The 21226-nt window shown below is 51.1% G+C and overlaps 8 protein-coding genes across 8 annotated transcripts; 5 read left to right on the forward strand and 3 right to left on the reverse strand.

Annotated features, from left to right (window-relative positions):
• Positions 1 to 942: 942 nt before the first annotated feature.
• BDV17DRAFT_286960 (uncharacterized protein) lies at positions 943 to 1497 on the forward strand (the record flags this gene model as incomplete). The annotated part of the gene is made up of 1 exon (XM_073761053.1): positions 943 to 1497. One exon carries the CDS (start codon positions 943 to 945, stop codon positions 1495 to 1497), a length of 555 nt encoding a protein of 184 aa, XP_073620117.1.
• A 425-nt stretch (positions 1498 to 1922) lies between these two features.
• BDV17DRAFT_251513 (uncharacterized protein) lies at positions 1923 to 2386 on the reverse strand. Its single transcript, XM_073756432.1, has one exon. The coding sequence runs from the start codon at positions 2231 to 2233 to the stop codon at positions 2003 to 2005; it is 231 nt and encodes a 76-aa protein (XP_073620118.1). The 5' UTR covers positions 2234 to 2386; the 3' UTR covers positions 1923 to 2002.
• A 3667-nt stretch (positions 2387 to 6053) lies between these two features.
• Positions 6054 to 6956, forward strand: BDV17DRAFT_106002 (uncharacterized protein). Its single transcript, XM_073753769.1, has 2 exons — positions 6054 to 6204; positions 6253 to 6956. Exon 2 carries the CDS (start codon positions 6370 to 6372, stop codon positions 6922 to 6924), a length of 555 nt encoding a protein of 184 aa, XP_073620119.1. The 5' UTR covers positions 6054 to 6204; positions 6253 to 6369; the 3' UTR covers positions 6925 to 6956.
• A 628-nt stretch (positions 6957 to 7584) lies between these two features.
• BDV17DRAFT_251521 (uncharacterized protein) lies at positions 7585 to 8974 on the forward strand. Its single transcript, XM_073756433.1, has one exon. The coding sequence runs from the start codon at positions 8164 to 8166 to the stop codon at positions 8581 to 8583; it is 420 nt and encodes a 139-aa protein (XP_073620120.1). The 5' UTR covers positions 7585 to 8163; the 3' UTR covers positions 8584 to 8974.
• A 1244-nt stretch (positions 8975 to 10218) lies between these two features.
• On the reverse strand, positions 10219 to 10828 carry BDV17DRAFT_286962 (uncharacterized protein; the record flags this gene model as incomplete). The annotated part of the gene is made up of 2 exons (XM_073761054.1): positions 10219 to 10307; positions 10396 to 10828. The coding sequence occupies 2 exons, from the start codon at positions 10826 to 10828 to the stop codon at positions 10219 to 10221; spliced, it is 522 nt and encodes a 173-aa protein (XP_073620121.1).
• Positions 10829 to 14282: 3454 nt separating this feature from the next.
• On the forward strand, positions 14283 to 16976 carry BDV17DRAFT_251526 (uncharacterized protein). Its single transcript, XM_073756434.1, has one exon. It carries the CDS (start codon positions 14543 to 14545, stop codon positions 16379 to 16381), a length of 1839 nt encoding a protein of 612 aa, XP_073620122.1. The 5' UTR covers positions 14283 to 14542; the 3' UTR covers positions 16382 to 16976.
• On the reverse strand, positions 16752 to 17501 carry BDV17DRAFT_106078 (mitochondrial ribosomal protein L31-domain-containing protein). Its single transcript, XM_073753770.1, has 3 exons — positions 17414 to 17501; positions 17046 to 17275; positions 16752 to 16902 (listed from the first exon to the last, which is right to left on the reverse strand). Exons 1-3 carry the CDS (start codon positions 17452 to 17454, stop codon positions 16850 to 16852), a joined length of 324 nt encoding a protein of 107 aa, XP_073620123.1. The 5' UTR covers positions 17455 to 17501; the 3' UTR covers positions 16752 to 16849.
• A 262-nt stretch (positions 17502 to 17763) lies between these two features.
• BDV17DRAFT_279071 (uncharacterized protein) lies at positions 17764 to 21066 on the forward strand (the record flags this gene model as incomplete). The annotated part of the gene is made up of 5 exons (XM_073759651.1): positions 17764 to 17980; positions 18045 to 18063; positions 18145 to 18255; positions 18359 to 19118; positions 19399 to 21066. 5 exons carry the CDS (start codon positions 17764 to 17766, stop codon positions 21064 to 21066), a joined length of 2775 nt encoding a protein of 924 aa, XP_073620124.1.
• Positions 21067 to 21226: the final 160 nt, after the last annotated feature.

Raw genomic sequence — 21226 nt, forward strand, 5'->3', positions numbered from 1 at the left:
TTTATTTAATGAACTCCAAAGTATAAGATTTGATTTGGTAGCGTTGAGGCTATGATAAAAGTCTCGCTATTTTTGGTTTAATTAAACTCTGTAGTATAAGCAAGACTTCGCTAAAAGCCCTATCAGGATATTGCAAAGATCTTGTTGACAGGGCTCGTTTTTGGTGGGTTAGGTGCTCCCCACTCCACCGACACTCTGCAAGTGACAGAAAAGATATCAGCCGCAAGTTAAGGTCTCTATAACAACAGGAGCCATGGGCCCGTGGGAAGCTTCAAGAGCAGAGCAAAACATGTGGATTCTGTGCTACTCATATCAATGTCGTGAATGCCATAAAACAGGACCAACCACATCACGAAGCTAAAAGGCGCCAACCCGGTCACCTCTCATCCCGACCCAACCCAAATCACTCCATTGATAACCCGGTATCGATCTAAATAACTGGCATTTCCGCTGTCTAGACATGAATTGCCACTACCTAGCCAGCTCCAGACGTTCAGTGACACCTAAGATCAGAGACGACGCTCCCTCACCGCTTCTTCGTTCCATTTCTATCTTCGTCTCTCTCCTTGAAGCTCTCAAGCTGCCTGGTCTTCTCCTATCCCTTCTAAAGAATCAAATTCCCACCGCAAAATGTTCTGGTACGAGCAACCCCGCCTGTTTCGAAGATGCCCTGTTGACTAGTTACAGCCCAGCTGATCCCCCAGTCGAGCATTCCGTCTCGGGGAGGGGCCCTAACACATATAAAATGGGGTCCATAATTCTGTGTAGAAAGATATCGAGCGGCGAGAGTACCGAGGGTCTGGCCAGCTGGGCGGACACAGAAGGCATCTTCTGCCCTATCTCCGACGATAGCGAACTCTCCTCATCGGAGCCGTCACTGGGATTCCTTTCTCACAAAGCCGGCACTGGATCTGCAGTGTGGCACATTGGATCCGGCGCAATATGCAAGGTCAAACATGGACTGCTGGAATGGAGATCGAAAGCGATACACTGGCCTTTGTCAAGGATCATGCGCCTCATATTCCGGTCCCTGACGTTATCTACGCGTGGGTGGACGAGAAGTTGAGTCGGACATTCTTGATTCTCAGACGCGTTGAAGGAAACACGCTAGACCGAGTGTGGATTTCTCTTTCTTCGGAAATTAAGAATCACATAGCCAATACCGTTGCGCAGTATTGCGTTGATCTTGCAAATATCACTTCTAATCGACTTCAATCGGCTACAGGCTGGGGCGTTCTGGAACCATACTTGAGTGCGGAAGCTCATAGCTCGCATCCATCTTGGAAACCCCAGCTCCTTGGGCCAATGTCGACAGACACATTCGAAAGATATCTGCAAAGGATATCCAAATCCAAGAGCCCCCCTGCTACTGATAAGTTCCACTACTATCATGCGGACCTTGGACCAACAAACATTTTGATCTTAGAGGAAGGCAAGATCAACGCGGTCCTGGATTGGGAATCGGCTGGGTTTATCCGAGGTTCTGGGTGGCTTTGAAGCCTCACAAGAGCGCGGGGTTTTACCTGTCTGGTGTTGATGGTGATGGTCGCTATGAGTGGGCAGACCTTCTAATAGCCAAGCTCACGGCGAAGGGGTACGCGCCGGACATGGCCAATTCTGAATAGTATAAGGCCGTGGACTGGGAATACTTTGATACAGCCATGTTTGTAGATAACTTATGAGCAGAAGGGTGATACAGGAAAGTGCCGACTGTAGCAGACGCTACGGAGGACATTTCATCAAGAGCAGAAACAGCACGTCCTCTTGCAGGCGCCCAGCAGATAGGGCAAGATAATCGACCAGAGCCTTCAACATGCGATCCCTGTGACCACCAATACACTAACCGGCTAAGCTACCCTGATCTGTCAATAATTAAGCAGAGATGGTCCCCTGGATGGCAGTATAATTGGCACTGCACCGAGGCGAGATTGAGGCAAAGAGAACCCAAATACAACCGCAGGAGCTAAGATCTCCAGGGCTTCCGATATTCCTCTCCCGGAATCTATCCATTCCAAGTAGCCTCGATGACCCCTAAGATATATCTGGCAGGCTGATGAATGGCAGTCAACCCCAGTTGAGAGTCCGTCTTCTTGATAAGTGCCTTCCAATCGTCCACGGACCGTTCCCGCGCATCTTGAAAGGCCATCAGGCACATGTCATGATCTCTGGAGTTGTATGCGGCCTCACCAGTATTCGGCCACGAAGGGAGCTCGGCTGGTGCTGACGCCGACATGCTCTGCTTACTAGCTGTATGGTGAGCGCAAAGATTGTAAGACAAAGAGCAGAGTTGGAATTCTCACGGGGGTGTGTCTAGTCGTTGCCTCCGGCTACCATCCCACCCGGAGCGCCTAAGAGGCTCGTGGAGCTGCTTGTATTGACCAGAGAGGTGAAGTCTCTGGAGAGTATTTAGAGGCTGCCATCGGCCACTTGGAACGAGGCTCTGCTCGCGGTGCTTTTCTCGAGCATGCGAGAGTGGTGGCATTGTATGACCTGCCAAGCGACGCCTTCAAGTTGAGTCTTCCTCTCTTTATTCTCCCCGCAACTCGCCTCTCCGATTTCTTCCCCAAAGTCTGTCATATCTTCCGTCCTGGCTACTCTACGTGACTACGGCACCCCTCTTCTGCGGATTCCCTAGCCTTCCCCTCCTTCCCTCCAAGTCGGCCACCGCCCTCTCAACCACAACAACCTCCAACACTACAGCTGTCTGAGATCATCACGGCTCTTGTGTGACCTTTGTCCATGAGAGCTACTATGAGCCCAAAGAGCCTCCGGCGGTGTTCTTGGTCGACCCTGCCCTAGGCTCTTTTCGGCTCATGCCTGTCGCTCGGACAAAGAAACTCTCGCCATGCCACCCAAGACCAATTTCGACTTTTCTTTTCTCAAGAGGCTATGTTTGGTCGTGTACCACTCATAATACGTCATCTCCGGGGACGCATCTGATGGCTTTCGACATCTCGTGACGGAACTCGCTTCCTTCTATCAGATCCTACAAGCCTTATGCGCCTACACAGATTGAATGGGACACACAGCAAGAGCAAATGGAGGATCTGAAGGCCAAAAAATGCCCACTCCGCAGACTTACGTTTGATGATGAGCTCTACTGGCAGGTGAGTTGGCAGAGCTCTCCAGGGTAGACAATTTCTATTGTGTGTAGGTCCTCTGACCAAAGGCTTGGAGGTCTAATGGTTAGTAGATCGGGAACAGAGTCCTCCTCTTTCCTTCGCATCCCTTCAGTTCTTCGAATGAGGTACTTAATTTCCCGGCCCGCTCAATATCCAAAGAGCCTGTCGAGCTTGATGCCGGGTAGGAAGCTGAGACGGTAGACCAAGCGAAATAGCAAGGTATGGAACAACCTGCGACCGTCACAGGAGTACATCGTCATGACTCAGTGTCTTCTAGTTCACAGCTTTCTGTTTACTTCAAGGGGTCTACCTCTAGCCCTTTCACAATCAGACGGTCGCCTAGCTCGGCTCCGGGGGCATCTACGCTGAACAGTCTTGCCACTCTCGGGACAAAAACATATGGGCGTAACTTACTTTCCCCAAGTCCGACCCTTGTGGGGAGCGTCCACAATGGGTATTCCCCCGGGTCCAAATTGGTAATTTCTCTGAGCCCCATGGATTGATTCAGGGCGCCCCAACCCCCCTGCAAGCGCTTTCCGGCAGATTCATGAGCTCCAATTGCGTGACCAACAGTTGCGAAACCTTCGTTATGGGCCACAAAATAACCTCTAAGGAGCATATGCAACAAATGAGTACAAGAGACTGGCTCAGGGTTGCTGTCTGGTGGTTGCTCAAGGTGCGTCAAGTCCCTTTTATGCTCCGCAATAAAGACTGACAGGGTGAAGGCGCGGCACAATTCTCAATTTAGCAGCCATAACATCAGCAAGCCCCAAGGATACAAAAATGGCAAAGAGTAGTTGACTGATCGGGATCTCTTTCGGGATTGCGAAGGGTGGGTGCTCTTATTGTTGACAGAGGAATCTGTTGCTGACTGACCGTCACTCATTCAATAGACCGAGATGACTTCATCGCCGCGCTCGATGGAGAGAACCAGACAAAGTGGAAATACGGCTTAGCTCCTAGCTAGATAAGATCTACTCTATACAAATAATCACTCGTATTACTCGGGCGAGCTTGACGGTCAAGTCTGGGGTCCTAACTAAGCAGACAAGGTTGATGGGACATGGGCAGTACTGTCTATCTATGTATATTCCGCGAGAAACTAGACCAAGTAAGCCTAGTCCAACAGACCCTTACGCTGCTAGTCAGTGCTCAGCAAGGACATGCAACAGATCAATTGTCTCGACCAACGAGTTTTACAGTCGAATTTTGTCTCATCCTGGTATTTCCCCGAGATGTACATAATAATGTAGTTCTTACTGATAGCAAACAATATTGCAAATGCAGCCAAAATGGCAGCAGAAAAGAGTATCGATCCATGACTTCCATCTAAACCTCATCCAAAAATCAACCCAATCAATCTCCCACCATGCCGCCGCGTCTGCCAAACGCTCGGTTACCTCCGCGGGCGCCTACCCAGTGTAACCGCCGCAGCATCGTCAAGCTCCGCATACCGAGATGAAGTGATTAATTGACCGTATGTCGAAAAATACCAACAGGGCTTTCTCGCTTATGTCTTGTCGGGTGGCCGTTGCATAGAGGATTCAGGGATTGCGGGACTTGGTGGCGCTCGCTGCGGGTCAGATCGAGATCGAGCTCAAACTTGACTGGGACGACTTCTCCCTGTCGTTGACTCTTTAACCCATTAGAGCCAGGCTGCCAGAAGCAAGTCCGTGCCCAAGAAGATTAACAATAGATTTATAGTAGAACTACAGTAGATCTATGATAACTTTCGCGGGAATAGAAAGGATAATCCACTCTGGGAACAGTAGTTGCCACGGTGGCTACATGGTGCAGGCACCATTCTCACGAAGCCCGGCGCTTACTATGTAGTTTGTGGATAAGGTTAGTACCGTCGGGTGGTAGGTAGGTTTGCACCTCGTGCCCGCCACTAGATATGGACGAGCACGGCGGGGATAGAACCTTGGGATTGTACAGATAAAATTCGATCTACTGAACTCTGATCTACATTGACGGAACCCAGGTTTACCTTTTACCTCAGTTGACTAATATAGTCTAATCTGACGAACTCATACTTCTGCACCAGCTGCTGGGGGAAACGGTCACTTGTGAGGTATATTAGGTACATGAGGTAGCGCTGCATGGATCACAGCATATATGCGCCCCACGCCCCACCACACTCCCACCATACTACACCACGAGACCCGCAGAACTGACCAGAAATCAAGCAGATGGGCTGTCCCTGTGGCGTTGCATCGGCCCGGTGCGACTTTTCTCGAGAAACCGGTTTTTCTCCCACCCAGAGTCGTGGATGACATTGTTTGGTTGGCTGAAATGGGAACTTGATATCTATACTACAACTACCACACGCGGCGGTTACCTGGCAGAAATATCTAGGGATCTACTTTACCAGGCCGCTTGCTTTGCTTGTGTACCACTCTAGAGTGAATAGCATATGGAAAATCGATTGAGACGACAATGATTATCGGAATGTCTTCCTAAATTCAAGGATGGGATTTGAGGTAGAGTCGGGGAGGCTGGGGTGTGAGACCTGCAGGGAATCCACAGATAAGCTTTGCTGGGGACAGGGTGTTCGATGCATCGTGCATGAGGGGTGTCCATGCTAGTATGTACGTACCACGTTAGTGCCCAGGTATCGGGGCGGACATCCGCTGGCTAGGCTGAAGTGGCTAAGATCGGATACTTGAAGTCAGAGGGTGGGATCCCGATTAGGCAAATGCCTGGAGAGGAAGAAACTTGGATAGTCAGCAGTAAAATAAGGCATGCTCATTATCTTCATGACTCATTTTGTCCTTGATACTTTTACCTAATAGGCAACTGATGGAGCTCGCTCGGTTAGAGTCAAGCTCGACCATGCGTGTTACCCGTGTCTTACATGATGCCCCAGACAGTCATCTGGGCGAGGGAGCTGCGCAGGTTTCTGAGCGCGTGCGCCCTCCACATATAGACCGCCTGACCCATGCTAAGAAGCTAAATGCTTTATGTTTATAATCGGTCCATCCGCCTTGCACTGCATTGCTTATTCGTTGCCTGCAAAGTCAAATACGAAGCTTTGGTTCGGTTCGCTTTGCTTGCTGGAGTTGGCTGGAAGCTGTGCAGGGTGATGCAATCGGAGCTATTCTTGCCACGTACTGACCGGTTTCTGCAGGTGCCTGGAGCTCTTTTCCACTTTTGACTCAGCCCGGGTGACGTGCATATCGCTTAAATACACCCCTGCTCGCACGCTAAGATTGGTTCTGGGACAATACAGTTCATCCTGATCAAGATGCCACGTTTCAATCATAAGAGACGCCACTCCTGGCCGTACTGCGGCTCAGGTATGCACCTCCGAGAACGACGCAACTTCCCAAGCATCACGGTGACTGAGCCTGCCGACGAACTAGAAAGGGAGTTGGAAAATCAGTTTCTAGCTCCAATCGAGTCCGAAGATCTGTTCGAGGATGATGCCACATCTGCCGGGATCATTCGTTCAGAGTCATCACGTTCACATCGGCTTTGGCACCCTTCCAAAGAGGCATCGCGGCAGACCCAGCGCAGCGCTGGCACCATTTCTCTTCGCAAGATGATGCAGCCGCCCCTAGACAGGGCTCGATCGCTTTTCCTCTTACCCACGACGATGTCTGTGGGAGAAACCATCTTGCTTCCGTACTGGATCCATCGACTTTCCGCACAACCGATTACGCCCAAGGAGAGGGGACGGCCTCGAGGGGACGAACGAAGCCGATTGAGCATCGAAAGAAACCATCGGCGTTGTCACTCGGAGCGACCGCGGGCGTGGAAACAGCCGAGCGAGAATTTGTGGACGTTGCAGGAGGAATAATTAGGTTGTTGTTTTGAGTTCTGCAACGTGTGGGTTTTCTGCGTCTGATTTTATCGTTCTGCTTCATTCTGCATTATTCTCGCATGGGTGTTTATAGAGCATAATCCGGCGTATGGACTGAAAAGCGCATACCGGGGTCAGATACTCGTTGCTCATCTGCTTTTTCTGTCGCATCATCGAGACTGCATATTCTAGACGCGAGGCGTTTGTCAATAGTTTCGAATCAAAAATGCTTTCTCTGAATCCAAGAACATGAAAGTGCATTCGTTGTATCCAACTCTCCACGTGGATGGGCCCGCGGAGGCTCTTGTGTCGGGGCGAGCTAGCTGCCTTTTGCAAGAGGTACACGTGCCGACTTTGCCGAGACATCGTCCCCGGGATGCGCTTTGGGCAAAACTCGTGAGAAACTGGAGATCAATTATGGCAAGCGATTTGCGAGATTGTCTGGGGCCAAGAGAGTAGTTGTTTAGCCCGACTGAAGTCATCCCCGCGGAAGAAGTCACGGTCGCCAGAACATGTGATGTGACTCAGCTAGTCAGCCAATGAAAGCAAACGAGCCTGATGACTCAGTTCTTCATCGACTTCCCTGCAGCAGAGACGGGTTTTCTTTGCTCACCCCTCGTTCAGCTGGATCAGTTCTGCTCATCGGGTCTTCATAGCCATGAACTGACTGCTGCATGATAGACCACGGTCCAGATGGTCCAAACTCACCGACAGGAAAGCCTCAGAAAGCGGCTGAAACGGCTGAGAAGTGCAGCCAGGCGCCCAGGCAGAAGCGGTCAACATGCGGTCATCATGGGGCCAAAACTGCAGCAGACATTCTAGCGTGAGCCCGGCGACATGGGGCAGATTCCTCACGCGAACATTATTGGCTACCATCGACCCAGCAAAGACAAGAACTCGCCCTAAGGCGACTAAACCCTACCGATGGGCCCTCGCAGGCGCGCTGGCAATGTCCGATTCGTCGCTGCCTGACCGTCTTGCGGGCTCTTGCCTTCCTATCTCGTCTTGATGGTGCGCGCCGATAGGGTAATTCGCCAATGAGGAACGCTGGCGCCTGCCCTACGAGCATCTCTCCGCTATTTTGAGGTTCTTACGAACCGATTGCCCGGGGTGTTTCTCGTCCAAGACGTCAATCGCGAGGGAAGGTCGTCTGCGAGGGAAGCATAAATATCGGGCCAAATCCCTTTGTCTGCACGGTCTTTTCCTCAGAACTTTATCCTTATTCTTCCTTCATCGATGAGTGGTACCTTCAACTTTCAATCAGTGACCACAAACCAAACTATTCAACGACCTATCTTAAGCTCTACTATATTTTCAACTTCAACCACTGCGAGTAAACAATCTCAACCTCAAATCAAGCCAATCAACAAGCTCGTCGGCCGCAACTCAATATCTCCAAAAATGTCTCGTTCGTCTACTGCCCGCGACTCGTTCCCCTCTTCGAACGAGAACCGTCTCCATCGCACCGAGAGCCCAGTCCAGATGACCCGTTCGGGCTCCAACAACTCCCGAACCAGTACCGAGAGTCGTCGTCGCTACGATAACACCGTCTACCACTACGGCCGACACTCGAACTACTGGCTGTTCGGTGGATTCAGCGTCCGCGACACTGTTCGCGACGGCGTCGACTGGCTGCGTCAGCAGAAGAAGGGATGAACTGCATCGAACCAAAACCCATCGCCAACAAAGAATTTATCAATCGATGATCTACATGACGCTCCGTTTACAATAGCTTGATAACTTGCGTTACGGAATGCACGGTCAATCAATGAGAGAGAATTGTCTCCAATATCTCACCACCGCCAGTCAGCCAGCCTTCTCGGTCGATCAAATCCACCCATCAGTCACTTCGGATGAGGAGAGATGCAATTTGGCATCAGATGAGCTCGCGACTTGCTCCGAGCTTTGGGGAACATTCCCGTTCCGAAAAGACACCATCCGCGTAAGAGACTTCAAAGCCCTCGGTTTATGTGGATATGGCTGTTTCCCTTCACTTTCCATATTCTATACACAGATGCTAGAAATGAGACTCTCGTTTTCTGCTCCATTCATTGGCTTATAACCGCCCTCTAAACTTGTTCGTAGCCTCATATCAGCGTAGCCTATTCTTCTTTCCCAACTTTGGTATATACGTAGTAAATCATCAGTACCACTTCAGCATCAATTCCAAGCAGTCATCCGGCTGGCATATACAAAATACGGCCAGTAGTGCTCAAGAAACACAACCTCACGACGGATGAAGTGCCGCGGAATCAATAAACCTCTTTTTCTCTTTACTTTCCAGAAACTTCTCATGTTAGAAAACTAGAGATAACTTTGCTCCCTTGCCTCTGTACGAACGGTTCACTATATATAGAAAGAAGTCCGAAGACCATCCCGTCCCGAAGGTCCACAAACACCCACTCCAGGCACTTAGGCAACAAAGAGAAGAAACAACCTACCGAGTAAATGATGGATCAATTTAGGGTCTGGCTTCATTCCTGTAGTTAACGGTTGTTCTGGATTGAGGCGGGCGGAGGGGAAGGCACCGTCAGTTGTGCGCTCCATTTTATGACATAAAATATATACGCACAAAAACAGAACGGCGGCATCTGTATGCAGAGCAACGGATGTCATGGTCTTGTATTATTTTCTATGTTGACTAATGGAGAGAAACATTCATATCGCTCCCAATGTCGATGGTCCCCATCATAGACTCATGACTATGGCCGACTCTTAGTCCTTGGTTAGGTATCATCGAGACAAAAATAGCTAAGTCACCGAAGTGACAAAAGAGGGAGGTCCTATATGGAAACTTTAGGGTCTTCAACTAGCAAGTTTGTCAATCGCAGGGTAGTATTATGTTCACTGAATGGTGATAAGGACGACGGCGTGGGGATGCGGGACGAAGTGCCCCGGGGGGCACATCTTGAGTAATATACAATGAGAGCAGCTTGGAAAGTAAAGGGCCTGAAATGACATTGAGGTCATCACGAAATTGGTGCAAAGTGCAAATTCCCAACGCCAAGTATCCTCAAAGTCCAAGGGGTTGCTTCATGTTAATAGTGATCTTCGATCATATGTGCAGGTGTCACGGGCCCAAAGTGGCGCCCTTTTCTCGATAAAACAGGAAACTGCTGATAATTGCTACGCTAATTTTCATTCAGAGTTCAAAAATAAAAAGCATATCAATAGCGTGGGGTAAGAAATCCAATCATAGGGGATGGAAACAAGACGCATTGCATGGGAATGGGAAGGATAGTGGCCGGACAAGAAACGTGGGATGTCAGGAACAAGTTGACAAATAATGAATCATGCTCGCTGCCAGGCTGTAATATCTGCTTGTGATATATCGATGTTTTCGGGGATCAGGGATTGTAGCTTCGCAATTTGGGTTGGCGCTAGTGTGAACACCTGTTAGCGACCAGGGTCCGGAAATTACTTCCGGAGGGGTACTTTTGCCCCTCGGCGAAGAAGGTGGTCACATACTTGGACGCTGGGACGCTGCTGCTCCCGAATGGACTTGAATGACCGCCGACTCCACGAACTCCTTGACTTTCACCCCACCGAATGTATTGGCTACCAACGTTATTCGTAACTTGTACTTTCCCGGACTGGCGATGGTGAGTCGATCAAAGCGAGCGTATCCGCTTGGGCCATTTCCTGCCCGGCTGCGCACAGAAGAGGAAGTCGTGCCGGCGAGACGGACTGTAGAACTAGCTCCGGTCTCATCTCGAAGTGATGCACTCGCACCTAGTTGTTGGAGGTCGCTGTTTGCAGCACCGACGGGCCGGACTGTCACGATGACCGGGAGAGTAAAGGCAACACCTGGACCGACTGATGTAGGAGGCTGTAGTGCGAAACTGATGCTATATTCCCTGCTGGAACTAGCAACTGCAGAGCCTGAATTTTGAAGCACCATTATTGATGTAGGGTATCTCTGTTGCAACTTTTTCGTGTTTGCAAGTGTTTTTGAGGTTCAGGATTGCTGTCAGACGAGCCAGCAAAATACGATGTCGAGAACAAAGAGGCGCTGGCTGTCTTATGTAGCAGAGATTTTGTGAAACAGAAACTCGTCATGATTCAGGTTTTGTGAAATGAAGAAGGTTCCCGCTGGATAAGCTCCCGCGTTTCTTCAACATCACCATGTCGAACCCTCCTGAACCGAGGAATAGGAAATGTTGACATTCGCCACCGCAAGAGGAAAAGCTTTAGCTTGGAACATCTGCAGGAAGAAACAGATGGAATTAGCAGATCGGCTGGTCCGAGCAAGTTAGGGCGACACAACTGTAGTGTGCGCGATGGTCAGGCAGCAATCGCTATTGAAGGATTGAAACTCGCGAGAATAATCAGATATCGAGATCCAAGTCGCCACATTTTGGATATTAGAATCGCTTGTTCTGGCCCTTGGCTAGCAATCCAGTGTCTAGTCACCTGGAGTGAGGCTAGCTTGGTGGTACAAACAGGCCAGCGGGCCATCAATGATTTGTAGAATTGCTTTTTTCGCTCTCTATAGTTTCCCTTGATTCCTCAGTCCAGAGCAGCTTGGCGTATGCCGGCTGTTTTTCCGCCTCATCCGGTCAAGCGGCTCCCCCCGTTCATAATATGACGTTGTAGGCTGAATGTGCGCGTGGCCTATTCTGCGCGCGTGAACTCAACGGCATTTGTCAAAGCGTCGAGCGAGTCAGAAGCCGAGATCTGGGAATTTGCATTACATATCATTCGGAAACTTCATCCGCCAACGATATGTATTGTAACGAATGATATGTTGCAGGAGTGTTTATCCTAACGACCATGATAAAGTCCCCGACAATCGGCAGAGCGTCGCACCGGCTATGCAGTTTTTGTCGCATGGTTGAGGTGAGGTCTAGGCGCATTCACTTTCTCGGCAACTGAAGAGCGCATCTTCCAGGTAGAATAATCACAGTCAATTAGTTGGGGATAGTAGCGTTATCCGCACTGGATTCCTGTTCCTCGCGGTTATTGCCTAATTCGTCAGATTATAAATGAGCAATACTCATTAGAGTTCAGAATCATCCCGCGTCTCCAAGCCTCGAGCTATTGGTATGATGAGCCCCCGGCGGGTGATAACCGGAGATAAGGCAGGCAATGACATCATGACAAATTGAAGACAAACCTTGAGGTCTTGGGAGAAGCACGGAGCCTGGAGAAGAAAAGTTTGGCGAAAGTAGAGTCTGAGGCAAGCCAAATCGTGATATGACAGGGCTATCCCTGCACTGCCTTGCTTGAGCCACGAGAAAGTAGCCGCATCGATGTGGCGCACACCTCTCATCATAGGTGGATCGGTCATCCGGATTTTGTCTTTCGAGAATCGGGAGTCGGGGACCTCGGGGTACGACATCAGCTCGATGACCCTGCGCCTCTGTTTATCTCAGTTGTTGCTTCGTGTGGCTTAGCTGGAGAGTACTCTCTAGCAGACCCTGCGGTGGAGAAGCGAAGGCTTCGTTAGCACGCTGGGGCATAGTTGCTTATTTGCCCTTCGAAGCAAAGGCTATGGGGTATCCTCAGATAACTTCGCATACCATACCTATGGTGGTAAATGAGTGCCGTACATTGTCTGCCTTTTCGCAACTTCTGCCTTTTCGCAACTCGACACGCTTTCTGGTGTTCAACGACGTACATGCCTGTTTGCTGTTAGCATAATAGCCTGGATGCCATCAACAGCTCCTGCAATGTAATGCATGATCGATCGACGATCCCTGTTAGCACTCGGCGTAGCTATTTACTCCTCGGAGCCTCGGTAACGAGAAAAGTCAGCCTCATGTGCTGAACGAACTCCGATTGTTTGAGTAAAACAAGCAAACCATGCCGATCACATATACTTCTGAAAGTCGAACCAGCCACATCAGGCGGCGGTGCTTTGCCAAAGTATACATAAGAAAGTGGCGGTGTGGTTGACTGACAGGAGCTAGACCCCTAGGGCCACTGAAACGCAATCCTGATACCTCGGAAGACCATGATTTAGCCGTCATTACCATTTTTGTACGGGCCTTGAGACCTACAAACCTTCCAAGAGTGACAAGGCACTTTTGACTGCCCCATTTAGTGCCCAGCGGCCAGGCCATCACGCCCGAATGCCGTTGGTGTTCCAAATTGCCATATGTGGAGCCCCGGGTTTCGGGATCAGCACGATTTGCAGATCCAGTGCCCACTTCCACGAGGGGCCTGTCCGTATCTTCACAGATCGCATCCTTCGGTGAAGATCGGCCATGCTCCGGGAATCTTCTATTGAAAGATTGTGGCTGACAGTCCTCAGCCTCGAGTTCGTCAAGGGATTTTCGCCGAAGCTACTCCATCCATTCATCCGTCCGTCCGTTAAGTGCATCCGTCCCGCACGTTTGGCCAATATCCGGATTTCGGAATCACCGAAGCCCTACCTATGGAGATTGGAAACAAATCTACAGCTTTTACTCCAGTCTCGGCATTGTTTATACTGTTCTTCGACGAGTAGGATCACTCCCAAAGCGCAATAGCGGCTGAGATAGTCTCGCATATGACGTTGAACCCAATCTCATTGCCAATGGCCTAAGGTTGAGGTCAAGCGTACGCCCTTGCGGTGTCATGAAGACTGAATCGTACTTCTGTCGATACATTTCTGCCTAGCCCCTAGTCTTTGATATCATTGCTCAGGAGGCTGGGATCCGGCAGCTTGATCGGAGTTTATTGGGTTGCAATGACTGCTGACGAGCTGAGCGCCGAGAGGGATGTTCATCTGATTCTGGTCCGACAAGCGTAGCAGTATCTGCGGGTCAATTCGGTGTAATGGTCTGTGGCAGCCCAGGTCAAAGAACGGGTGGAGGTAAGAGAGTGTGAGAGGGAGAGATAGAAGACTCGATAACAGAAGACATTTTGTTCCGATTGCTGGAAGGGAGAATCAGGTGACTAGCTTTGGTAATGTTCACACTTTCGGACATGGCCATTGTGGCCATTGAAGACCTCACATCTCTTCTGGTTGGTGAATGATATGCTGGCTGATAAACCACCTGAGCACGCTCCAGTCAGGACCTGTAACAATCTGAGTACCTACCAGATCCTGCCGGTAGGTGATTCAAAAGAGGAAGCTACAATTAGTAGGAGGAGATACTCGGACATAAGAGCCATGTGCGAGCACCCGAAGAGCTGTGCAGAGTGAGGGTTCACGCGGGAGGAAGGCCCTCCTGCCCTCTGCGCCGCGCTCATCCAACACCATCCCTACAGCCACCTCCTCACCAACACAATAGAGGCCACCGACCAGCAGTTCTACCACCAGCCTCTCTATTGTTATCAGAATGCCTGCCTTATTGCGTGACTTTATCTTCATCAGATGGCACCTTACCCTTTCCAGCCTCCATCGACGCCTCTGATCCATCAACCATCACCGATCGTACCTTCAGTTCCATCTGCTCAGACCAGATCGTTTATCCCTCGCAAGCTTTTCCTGCAGCTCCTTGTCGGGACTGTCGGCATCTTTATCCTTACTGTTCTTATTTGGAAGTTTCCTCGATTCCTTCGCTTCTTTACAAAGGCTAGGGTTTTGGGAGGTGGCAACAAGACATCAACTCGTTACGCGAAAACCTGGTACGGTTGGGTGTCTGCTCAGCGTCACGAGGCCAGAAAGAGGGCTGTCCGAAACTTTATGGCGAAGATAGGCGGCTGGTTCCTCTGGAGATCATCGAGAGCGGACTATGAATGGGTGTGGTGGGAGCCGGGGCAAAGGGAGCTTGGGACCTACCAAGAGAGAGGGAAGCCAGTGGTGTCTAGGTGGACTAGATGGTACGACCTCGCGATGGCAGAAGCCATTTATAACCATACGAGCCCCTCTATTCCCAGTCCCTCGACGACTGCTCGCCTGCATACGGCTTCTCCTCCCTTCGCAAGCGGGGCGCTCTCGCCGTCTGACGCTCCCCATCCGATAATGACACCTATTCGAGGGCCTACACGCACAGGTTCATCTCTACAGGAAGGCTTTGGCGTAATGCCCTCACACTCGGCGTTTTCCCGGAGACAGCGGGCCAAGATGTCCTCTCTCGCCAAATTGGATACAAGCTCACATGCCGGGCCCTCCAATGGCAAAGCCTTCACGCCTGTCTCGAAGTGTCCGTACTCACGGAGTTTGAGTCGTCCCATTATCAACCAAAGCCAATCATCTCCATACAGCTTCTCTATGCCGTGCCTATCACAGCCTAAGTCTTTTCCGAAGCAGCCAATGATACGCTCAAGCGCAATCTCAAGCTGCAAAAACCCTGGGAGCGAAGGTCTTATGCCGGATGCTATGCTAGCATTCCGTCGCTCACGCCAGTACCAAGTGTGGTCTGCTCGGATGGGCTTAGAGACATTCAACTGCACAGGAAATGACATTCATGCTCTACCAAAGGTTCCGCCAGGGAGCCCTAAGTCTGCAATGCTCGGGAGTCTCTCATTCGAAAGTACTGCTCTTGATCGGGCGCATCAGTACCGACAGGGTTCCAAGTTGACGTCCTTTTCCGATGTCAGCGATCTGGTTCTTAGTGGCGATCAACAGTATTGTTCAGATAAACCTATATCTGGAAGCCGATGCACAGGAAAAGGTGTTGCACGCAAAGAATGGCATTCGTTACCACTGTTGCGCGGTCACAGGCCCCATCGTCCAACGCTCTTAACCTGGCAAGAAGATGCGGCAGCAGACTCCCAAGACTTAGCTACGAAGCCTGAAGCGCAGAGTAAGGAGCCGAAGTGTCAGAGGCGAAGACGTTTGCGCCGAAAAAGAATGCCGCACTTCATAGTCCGGGCGAAAGATTGGAGCAATTGGGAGGTACGGTTGATACACAGTCTGGACCAGAAACTGGCATGGATTTCTGATCAACTCACTCCGGGTGTACGACCATTTCACTTCGCCCTCCTTGCAAATCACTGGCTCAACAGGGAGACGTGGATTGTTTATGATCCAATATCTCGGGTCAACATTGAGAAGCGACGGCGCTGGGGCGATCCACGATTCAACGTACCTTACCCCGAGCCGACCTCGACTCCCACCCCGAAGTATCCCAAGGTGAATCATCGGCGATCTCATGCCCCTGCAATCAACTCATGGAGAGACGCAGTGAATCAGCATAGGAGGGCGTCTGGGCAGAAGCCAATCATGGAAGGGATAGAATTGTTCGACAGCTCAGCCGAGGATCCACCAGATGGGAAGATCGATCCAGCGTGCTGGGTCCTCCGGAGACCACCGCAAGGAGTCAGCCTATCTGCTCGGCAAAGGGAAGAGTACTACGAGGGTGGAGCGGGGTGGCAGGAGACACTGAACGATTGGCAAAGAATCAAGCGCGGATATCGAATTCGCAAGGCAATTTATGACGGCCGGATAAACAGGACGAGGGCGAAGGAAATTGCCTATGGCATCACTCGTTGTTACCGACAAGCTGCTTCCAAGTTCATCCCATCCGACTCAAACCATGGCGAGGACGCGAGCATAGAGTTTCCAGACGAGCCGTCATAAAAATGTATATATGCAAAAAATAATTAACTCCACAGGCTTTATCACACGCACAATCCCCTGCACTCGAATAGATTTGCTGATACTGTACCGCAATTAATCTTCGTTTCCAGAGCCAGCGTATTCGAATTCTTGACATGGTGACATTGATGTGCTAGTGTTGTCTTCTGAACACAAATGAAGTGAGCATTCAATGCTATAACATCTAAACTGAGAACAGGGCAATGCCAAGTTCCATAATGCAGACAGGAAGCGACTCCTATTCCAAAACTCCATGAACCTCGTATGTTCCTTCTTTTACTCAGGGTCTCCTCCAAAGCTGGCGGTTCGGTAGTGGAGGCATATAATACAGTGTTTTCGCAATTCGAATTGCAGGTATCGTAGTGGTTGGTAGGTAAATAGTAGGTGAAGTAAATGCGATGTTGAGGCCTTTCGAAATCGAACAAAAGGCGAGACGAGAAACGACACCGTTTAGAAACCAGGGGGGTTAACGCGCTGGCTGACTCTCGTCCACTTCGGCAATTCTAGTAGCGGGGAAAAGAAACCGTCAGATCCAAGTTCAAATAATATCGAACGCGCCAATCATAAAAAAAGAACCCCCCCCCCCAAAGCCAACCCGACCCGACCCGGCAGCAATATCAACAAAACATCAAAAACACAAACTTACTATGAATCCCCTTCCGATACGTCTTCTCCTTCTTATCGAAAAGCGTGTACTTGTCACGAGGCAGCATCTCCTCCTCCCGCGGCATCTCCCTGTACCATCGCTCGACGGCCTTTGTGGTCTCGCCGTTTCGGCGGAGGGCGGTCGCCAGGGTGTCGACTACCCTGTCGACGGCGCGGAGACGCTTGCGCTGGCGGGCTTTTTGGGGCTGCGAGATGCGCCAGGGGATTTTCCTGAGGAGAGAGGCAATGTTAGCTTTGAGTCTTAGGTATGATGGTATGGGGGCTTCGGGGGTTCCGTGATCAATTTGGGGGGAGTCTGGATGGTAGTCGAGAGGTTTGGGGGTTCGGAGAAGGGAAGAGGTAGCGTACCAGAGGAGACCCGAGAATAACGGTGACGAGGGCTTGAACATCTTGCACTGTGATGCGGAGGTGCAGCTGGAGGTGTGGTAGAGTGTCCGATTCCGAGATGAAGGCTGAGCGGAAAATCCCAGAGGTCTGCTGGTCCGTGCGCGTGAACCTCCGCGGCGCAACAAATTCCCAAAAGCCAATGAAGTTGTCGACTTACCTCCCGCCTTTCATCCGGCCACCAATACCGCAGGGCTGCGTCAATCGCATCCCAGTTCACTCGTTTCTCTATGCTCAATTGTTACATTTACCTACTTATCGCGTCCCTTGCCTCTTAATATTCCTTCATATGGATACCTGGTAGAACGGACACCATGTCGCGGCCTACAGATTCAAGTTCCGGAGCAACGGGAGAAAGTCCTTCTCTCTTCTGGAGGTCACTATCTTCCACCACGATATTGGGTGTTGCTGCGCTATGTCGGTCTTTTCTCTATGTCTGCAGTCGGCCAGAGGCTCATGGTCTAGAGCCGTTCCTGGAGCTTCTTGAGTCGAGAAAGGATCCGTCGCAGCGGACGAAGGGGTTGCTTACAGGTATGGTTTATTTGCTTCAATCGCTGCGCCTGGAGCTTGACTAACGCGGTACAATTGCGGGCAGTTTCCAACCACATTAGCGTGTACGTACGTACAGTGCGCCTCACCGACTGAGGCCATTCGATTTCCACAATCCTCCCGCAACGCTGACCGACTTGCGACAGTATGGATGATCCGCTGATGTGGGGATTTCTCCCCTTGAAGTACAACTTTGGGCTTGCGTCGTCAAACAGGAGATGGGGACTTGCGAGCTATGATATCTGCTACCAGACTCGGTAAGCGAACCAGTCGTTGGCACGTTGATCTCCGTGACTGACTCCAAGGTTGCAGACCGTTGTCGCTGTTTTTCACAATGGGCCAGCTACTGCCTACTCATAGATCCGCTCATTCAAAATACGGGGGCATTGCGCAACCGGCTGTAACCCAGGCCATTCGTCTCCTCTCAAAGGGACCGTTCCCCGCGGAACCACATCTAGCCGTACCCGAGCGTCAGACCTGGAGCTTGCAGAACGTCTGCGTCGACCCATTCTCGGACCTCCCTACGGCCTACACAACGGACGGCAATGATTCTCACCTCGCGCCCTCCGCATACGCTTGCAACTCTCACTCCTGGGTCCACATTTTCCCCGAAGGCAAAATCCACCAGGCTCCGAACAAGATTATGCGGTACTTCAAGTGGGGTGTTGCTAGGCTGATACTGGAGACGAGCGAATGTCCGGACATCGTTCCTATCTGGTTAGAAGGATTCGATCAGGTCATGCACGAGAGTCGCGAGTTTCCGCGCTTTCTCCCGCGACCTGGGAAGGAAGTCAGTGTAACATTTGGACAGAAGGTGGATACTGAAGAAGTTTTCGGAGAATACCGAAGTCGATGGCAGAAGCTGAGGGCGAAAGTTGAAAAGGCTTCTCCAGAGGTGCGCGATCTTCGTCTTGGCACTCTGAACGACGAGCTTTTGTATGGACCTGAAGCAGTCGAGTTGCGGAAGGAGGTCACAAAGAAAGTTAGGGATCTTGTCCTTGAAGTTCGGCGGTCCAGAGGTCATTCCGACGAAGACCCCAAGGCAAGCCTCGTAGAAACGTGGGCTGAAGAGGGTGGAAAGCGTGAGGGGAAGATGGAAGACGAGTCATGGGTCCGTGACGTATGAACGCTGGTATATACTGTAAATTAAGAACAAGATAGACATGTATAAAATCAGCTTACCGGTCAGTTTGCAAAACAAAGGCCGAAACTTTTGTGCAGACAGCAGGGGCGAATTGCACCAGGATCGATGACTCCATGAGGGAGTCTCAGTATGACTCTTCTGACTCCGCCTCAGCCGCAGCCTTTACCCCTCACCATCATCCTTCTTAACTTCTCGCGTCTTCATTCTTTTTGCTTTCTCTCCATCTTATGCACCTATGCCCAAAAAACACCACAAGAACGCATTCTCAAAGCCCGTCAGCACCGCTCATCATACCTTATCTCCCTCCAGCTCTCGCAGCGGTCACGATGATCGTTTCCGTTCAGCTGCCTCACCGAGCGGGGAACAACCCTCGGTCAATGACCTGATCAACCATCTGCGCCGGACACAGCTATCGCCCTCGCTATCCGATAATCCACGCGCTGCGCCTCACCATATAGCATCTCGATCAGTTCACCCATCGTTGCGAAACCTCCTCGAGCTCCCCGAGACTCCGCCGCCCCGTCCCCGGCCAGATGCGCGACGCACTGGCATTGGCGCACGGCGACTAAGGCGTACGCCCGGTCCGCCGCCGCCCGAGAGCTGGATTTCGGGAGAAATTTCAGCTGCAGAGAATGAGGATGCAGAGCTGGATGCTACTGAGACGGCGAAGGTCATCCATCGCTTGGAGCGCCTGCCGGGCAGGGAGTTTCCTGCGCGAAGTAGTATGCTGCATATGCTGCTGAAGTCGATGGCTATGCATTGGGCGTGGCATGTCGCATACGACGGACATTTTCTTGATCTACTGCCGACGCATATCAAGATACTGTTGCTTAGTTACGTGGGGTATTATGCTAGGGACCAGGCTCTAGCGGGCCTAATGCGCGGTCTCAAACCTTTGTTTGACAATACAGCCGCTATAGAGAACGAAGGGCATGACCGCACCGACGGCGATGCAGATGTCACACACCTTGATCTCAGCGGCGCCCTTGGGCGATGGACATCCCTGAAGCAGCTTTCAGCGGAACTGTTTCTTCCAAAAAAGGCCAGTCCTGCCAAAGCTGACGAGTCGAACTGCGTGCCCTTATCGTGGGAAGACGAGTACGAGGACCGTCCTCTCTCCGGCTCTAGCAGTATGGTCCCAAAGTCTATCCAAACCCTACGTTTTGCGAACCTCCAATACCTCTCCCTAGCCGATCCACACCCCGAGTCCATCAACTGGAACACCCTCATCAGCTTCCTCTCCCGCCTATCAACGATCACTCACCTCTCCTTGGCGTACTGGCCAGTCCCAACTATAACACCGAATGCTGTAAACGCTAGCATCAGACACCCAACGCACCGCTCCCTCACCTTCTCCTACGGTGGCACAGACGCCTACTCCGCCATGGAAAATAACTGGGCCGAATCCGCCGGTATACTGCGAAGGCTGTCCAAAGCCACATATTGTCTCAAATGGCTAGATCTTGAAGGCTGTGCCGACTGGATCCCAGCACTTAATTGGGAAGGCGTGGGCCCGCATGGCGAGAAATACTCAACGGGACCCGAATGGACCGGGTCGTGGCGGGATATTGAGTGGATACGTCTTGGCCCAGGATGGCTCCCAAACATCGATAGTGATTGCGACACGGCGAAGTCGCCGCCCAGTTCAGACAATGCTACTACTCGATCATTAGCGTCGTCTGCCCACGCTCCTACTCCTGGACCATGGGACGTGGAAGAGGAACGCCAGAAGTACAGACTGGCGAAGGAGCTAGAGCGGTTCCGGGAGAGGTTGCACGCGGCTAAGGAGGTTCAGCGGCGAGTCCTGCAGGCTCGAAGGGAGGCGAAGGGGAAATGGGTCCAGTTCTCGTTCGGGCTGGAGGAGTTGGAGGTTGATGTTAGGGAGAGATTGTTGGGTCAAGAACTCCGAGATTCGTTCTTGTAGGTGGGTTTGGGTTCGTGTATAGATTCTTAGAGCTTAGAGGCGGTTTTATATATGTATTGTAGCAACACAGATGAGTCTTGAAGACTACGTTTATAGTCTAATACACAAACATGTATATTCACTCGAGCTTACAAGTTCCCAAACTGAACGCCAACCACGG

This window comes from Aspergillus undulatus, assembly GCF_047715775.1.
Source record: "Aspergillus undulatus strain CBS 261.88 unplaced genomic scaffold BDV17scaffold_3, whole genome shotgun sequence".
Taxonomy (NCBI): domain Eukaryota; kingdom Fungi; phylum Ascomycota; class Eurotiomycetes; order Eurotiales; family Aspergillaceae; genus Aspergillus; species Aspergillus undulatus.